Genomic DNA, 6,000 nt, shown 5'->3' with positions numbered 1-6,000 from the left:
AAGAAACCCTGGGGAACAAAAAGACACCAAAGATACTATTAAAATGTTCCAAGAGAAGCCGTATGTAATTAATTTCAAACAAGTATAAGCTATGAAAACACAAATACTTCAAGGTGCTGAGTGAAAAATGGGATAAATCTAAAATCAGCCTCAAAACTGATGCTTCCAGTCTAAGATTGGGTCATAGACAGAGAGAGAATGTCATCTGCTCCCTCCCTTTTTATGGGAAGCTAAAAAGTCTTCAGATGTGATGCTCCCAGTATACCAAGGACAAGAAAAGACAGATAAAGACCATCCCTCACATCAGCACTAACTACCGACAGAACTGAATAAATGAAACATCAATCAAAACAGAAAAAATGCACTCATGCAGAAGGCACAGGAAACAAAGGGAGATCTAGTAATTGCCCAGGCTGATTAACCACCTTAGTGCCAGTGTCTCTGCAAAGAAAGCGATTTTCTTCTTAAGTGATCTTAACTTCTCATAGATTAGAGGTAAACAAGCGTTTCCTGAAAAGGGCTACATGGTAAGACCTTTAGACCCTCCAGACCACACAGTCTCTGCTATACCTACGCAATGCAATCCTACTGTTGTAACATGAAAGCAGATAGAGATGACACATTAAAAAATGGGTGTGGTTGTGTTCTAATAAAACTTTATTACAAAAAAACAGGTGGTGGGATGGATTTGGCTTATGGGCCACAGTTTGCCAACCTGTGTCACAGGTGAGTCCAAGGATACCATTAATATTGCGTTCTACAGAGCATCCAGTATTCAAATGGTGCATGTTTAGTGAGGGACCATAAAACATTCCATTAACTCGTCACTACACAGACAAGGGAAGAGTGTTTAAAGGTCACCCCCAAGTGTGACAGTAGGGAACCTGGATGTAAAAACAGTGAGAAGATATTCATATGAAATTCTAGGACTGTGTTGTGAAAGGAAAAGAAAAAGCAACGAGACCAAACATTTCAGCCCATGTTTAGGAGGCTCTATTGCTGGACCTGATATTCTGAGAAAAGGAGGTGATTGAACAGGGGAGAGATCCCTCCTGCCATTCCCTCTGACTAGGTCTCTTTAAGCTGCCTCTGCTGAGGGTGCATCCTATGTGATAATGTGTCATCTCCCTTGATTAGGATGGTTTTCTGACCATATCAATTCAAAGTTTGCATTTAGTTTCCACAGAAAGAGTCCTTTCTGAAAAAGAAAAAGAAACTGAGCCACTTTGGCATAGAATTTTATTCTCTAAGCCAGTATATATCACCCATGGTGCTTGGAAACATAACTTCAGTGACACTAGTAAGTGTGTTTCATCAGAGGCCTCCAAGTCAGTCAAGAAACACACAGCATGCAATTACATGGTAAACTTGAACAGCTTTATTCCCCCCTCCCACTTCACAATTGGCAAATGGGTTTCATATTATTTCAAATGGAGGTTTTCTTCTACAGTTGCCTTTCGCATTGACAACTACTGTTGGTGGATCCTATAGATTGGATCTTGAGTGTCCTCCGAGGGCCCAAGTGTTAAAGGCTTGGTCCCCAGCCTGTGGTGCTACTGGGAGGTGATGTAGCCTTTAGGATGTGGGGCCTATTGGATTAGGCCATTTGGGGTATGTTCTCAAAGAGAACTTTGGGACCCTTGTGTTTACCTCTGTCTTTCATGCCCCACCATGAGGCAAGTGGCTTTTTGCTTTGTCACACACTCCCACCATGATGTGCTGCCTCACCACAAGCCCAAAAGCAACAGGTCCAATCGGCCATGCACCTGAAACCTCCAAAACTGTGAACAAAAATAAACCTTTCCTCTTTATAAGTAGATTATCTCAGGCATTTGTTACAGTACCAGAAAACTGACCAACATGGTAGGAAAACTGCTTTCTTGGTAGAAGGGTTAGATTTCATGGAGACACTTAGAGCTAATGACAGACACCAGAGGGTCTGACCCAGCAGCCTCTGAGGGTGTCAATGAGGTCAGGAAGACCTTTTAGCTGAAGGCCTGGTCAAACAAACTGGCCAGGCTACTGTAACCCATCAAAGATACTGGCAGGCTTATCCCTGCAGAATTTATAACTCACAGTCCTCTTTGACTAGGAAGCCTGAAAGTTAGATAGTCTTCTTGGTCCCTAACAAATCCCCATTCTCAGTGCTTGAACCTCATGCAGGAGCATTTTAGCAAAGCAATCCACTGGCTTCTGCTTTGGGCTTCCAGTATGCCCTCTTCACCAGGTATGAGGGTCTTCACTTCAAAGTTCACAGTTCACACTGTTCTTGCCTTGTGATTTAGAAGGCTGGTCTCTGCCTCTCTGAACAATGGTGGCATCATAGCAACGGAAGCATGAAGACCCAAGCGAGTGCTGGAAGGTAGGGTGTGGGGGCACTGCTGCCAGATGTTCTCTGAGCATGCATTACAGCAAAGACTGCATTGGTGTGGTTGGTGGGCAATTCCACATTGCAAATCATTCCTTCACAGCAAGACCTACACTCCTGTTACAAATGAACAAGAAATGGAAAATTGTGAATAATTGGAATGGGGAAGGGGTAAAACATAGAAAAACAAAGCCTTCTTCAGCCATCAAAGAGAACCTCTGCAATGGATGAGCAGGGAAGAACCATCTTGAGAATCTTTTCATCTTAACTATGATTTATTTTTATCAAACCCAATCATAATCAAGGCAAAGAAGTGGAAGGGAAATTGAATAAGATTGCTTGATTGAGTCACCAAATCTAAAGATTTTAAGAGGAAACACTGAAGCAAAAGTAAAAGCTAAGAACCTTTTGGATTAGTCATTGATTTCCTTTCTCAGTGTTACTTGTTAAGGGATAATAATGACATACTTTTCTATGCTCACATCTGATTCCTATCATTATTGTGGCTCCTGAACGGTTAAAAAACAAAGGGCTGGTCCCCTAAGAGCACAAGATATTTTCAGGGAATGTAATCTGTCATAATAACAGAGCATGGTTGGCACATGCCTTGACGTGAGATGCCCAGTCATTCATGGAGGCTTCTGCGACAGCAAGGCAACACAAAGGCACAAAGTCTAAGCATTTGTATCGGTGGTTCTCAACACGGGCTGCACATCAGATTCACTTTGGGGAAATTTTAAAAAGATTTGGCATTGGCCCACGACCTCTATCTAAGGTACTACTTCAATTGGTCTGGGGGTGCTCCCTTACCACCCCACTTCCACAAATCTTGCAGAAGACACCCAGGTGATCTTGGTATAGTCAAAGCCAACAGTCACTGATGTTGGAGCCATTTTCTGTGCTTATAGGCTAAATCAAATTCTAAAACCTCATGAAATTAATACATGTTCAAATAATCTTTTCTCAAAGATTTCAGGATTCCAGGCATATAAAAGAGTAAAATGCTCATTTAGAAGAGAAAATTAAAGAAATTAATTAATCCACCATGTGTCTATAGTTCATGGCATTAAACTGAGGCTAACCTCTCAGACTCTCACCTTCTCCTCTGAGCAGAGACAGTGGGTGAGACAAGATTTCCTGGGTAAAAGGTGTCACTATTTTCTTATTTCTGCCTTCCAGTTTCCCTGTGCAACATTCTTGGTGATTCCTAGCCATGAACAAAACAGGTGAGCTGGTCCAGAGCTGGCTTTGAACCATTCACCCAAAGTCTGAGGCCCAGAATTTGGGAATCATCATTCATTGCTAAAGTAACATTATTTCTCATTGGAGGACAAAGTCTTTTGACTCCTCTTTGGCCTCTATTTCATGCTGTAACGGAGTCTTTCCTCAAAGTATGAACACGATCAGGATGCTGTTCATCCTTCATAACCTACCATCACTAGCATGAAATATTAAATATTAAATATTAAATATTAAATTTACCCGCCTGTGATGATCTTACACATGATCTTACCGTATGTTCAGAATCTTGGCTGTGATGACAGCCAACAAAATGACATTCGTTTTTGGAGGCACACTTTTTGGTGATGGAGGTGCTTCTTCCATGGCTAGTGAAGTGATGAACTGTCAAACAATACTGTGTATCTAGGTAAAAGAAAATTAAAAAGCAATGAAAACAAGGCAACTTCATTTTCCACAATGCAAAAGAGACCTCTCAAAAATTACTCCAGAAATGACTAACATTCATGATAAGCCTTAAGTTTTTGGCAAGAAATTTAATAGAGTGAGCACTATTTTTTTTTTTTGCAATAACATCAGCTTCTGAAACACATGTGTGTATTTAAAATGAATATAGTCACCCATCCTTTAGTATAAACTAAAGTTGAGAACAAATGTGCAAACTTTTCATCAAAATCAGGGGTCTGCTCATTGAATATACAAATGTTTATGTCTGTGGCCCACCCCACTGTTTCTGAAGCACGTGGCTAGAACTCTAAGAGGAAAATTGCAAGTGTAAAGCAACAAGTCAGAATACTTGTTCTTGCATCATTCAACATTTGTTTCTTATAGGTGATATGGCGAATGAAAGTTAAAAGATGGGGCTCCTGGGCTAGGGAAGTAGCACTTGCCTCACAAGCATGAGGCCTTGGGTTCAATCTCCAGAACATGAAGGGGGAAAAGAAAATGGTGTTTCCAATCACAAGTTAAGATCATCCTCTCTTCTCATCTAATTCTTATTCAAGTCCTTTTTCTTCCAACATGTTTCCTCATCAATGAATTTCCATTTTCTCCTTTTATTTTTTATTTTATTCTAATTAGTTACACATGACAGTAGAATGCATTTTGACACGATGTACACAAATGGAGCACGGCTTCTCATTCTTCTGGCTGTACATGGTGCAGAGTCACACCAGTAGTATAGTCATACATGTATAAAGGCTAATAATGTCCACCTCATTCCACTGTCCTTCCTACCCCCGAGGCACCTCGCATCCCCTCACTCCCTTCAGCCCAATCCAAAGGTCCTTCATTCTTCCCAATCCCACCTCCCATTATGGATCAGCATCCGCTTATCAGAGAAACATTTGGCCTTTTGTTTTGGGGGGTTTAGCTTATTTCACTTAGCATGATATTCTCCAGTTCCATCCATTTACCTGCAAATGCCATTATTTCATTTTTCTTTAAGGCTAAGTAATAATCCATTGTGTATATGTACCACATTTTCTTTATCCATTCCATCTGTTAAAGGGCACCTAGGTTGTTTCATAATTTAGCTATTGTGAAGAGCTACTATAAACACTGATGTGGCTGGGTCACTGTAATATGCTGCTTTTAAGTACTTTTGATATAAACCAAGGAGTGGGATAGCTGGGTCAAATGGTAGTTCCATTCCAAGTTTTCTGGGGAATCTCCATACTGCTTTCCATAGTGGTTGCACCAATTGCAGTCCCACCAGCAATGTTTGAGTGTATCTTTTCCCCTTATCCTTGCATCTCTTCCTTTTCAATTAACTCTTCCTTTCTGCTTCCTACTTCTGCAGAACGATTCTGCATAGTATTATCCTTATAGTTTTAACCACAAACATTTTATTATTTAAGGTTCTTCTAAGAAAGTGATTTCATTCACTATCCCAAGACATTTTGCTCTGATTCTGTGTCTCTTCTATAGCTACCTCAGGCCAAGGAAACTCTTCTTAATTTATTGATCACAGACCACACAGCAACATCACTGAACGGGGAGGTTGGGGGGTGCGGGGGCGGGGGGACTGGACTGAAGTTGAGAAGACTGGGTTTATGGAATGGCTACTTTAGATCCTTTGAGCTCATTTTCTTTTTAGAGAAATGATGATAGCTAAGTGCACTGGCATTCTGATAGGCTTGTTGCATGCTTTAAATAACATTAACAATAGCAAACACATACTGGGTGTGAACCATCAGTCAGGCATCCTTCTAATTTGTATTCACTTATCAGTGCTCACCACAAGCCTGGAGGTAAGTCCACTTAACAGCCTCATTTTACAGATGAAGAAAATCAGGCACAGTTTCTTGCCCAAAGTAACACAGGTAGAAAAGTCACATAGATGGAAAGCCACATTGGTAGAAAGGTCACATACATGGAAGGTCACATAAGCG

General features: G+C 40.9%; 1 protein-coding gene across 11 annotated transcripts in view; it reads right to left on the bottom strand.

Moving 5' to 3' along the window:
• Positions 1–651: 651 nt before the first annotated feature.
• Lypd6b (LY6/PLAUR domain containing 6B) overlaps positions 652–6,000 on the bottom strand; it is a 190,007-nt gene continuing 184,658 nt past the window's right edge. For all 11 annotated transcript variants that reach the window (XM_047547354.1, XM_047547358.1, XM_047547356.1 and 8 more), the window contains 2 exons: positions 3,882–4,012; positions 652–2,485 (listed from right to left, as the gene is read on the bottom strand). In XM_047547354.1, the coding sequence (XP_047403310.1) occupies positions 2,321–2,485; positions 3,882–4,012 (296 nt within the window). In that variant the 3' untranslated portion in view covers positions 652–2,320. The remainder of the gene's footprint in view (positions 2,486–3,881; positions 4,013–6,000) is intronic.

The sequence above is a fragment of the Sciurus carolinensis genome, chromosome 3, assembly GCF_902686445.1.
Source record: "Sciurus carolinensis chromosome 3, mSciCar1.2, whole genome shotgun sequence".
In the NCBI taxonomy this organism is placed as follows: domain Eukaryota; kingdom Metazoa; phylum Chordata; class Mammalia; order Rodentia; family Sciuridae; genus Sciurus; species Sciurus carolinensis.
This window is presented reverse-complemented; position numbering and strand designations above follow the sequence as displayed.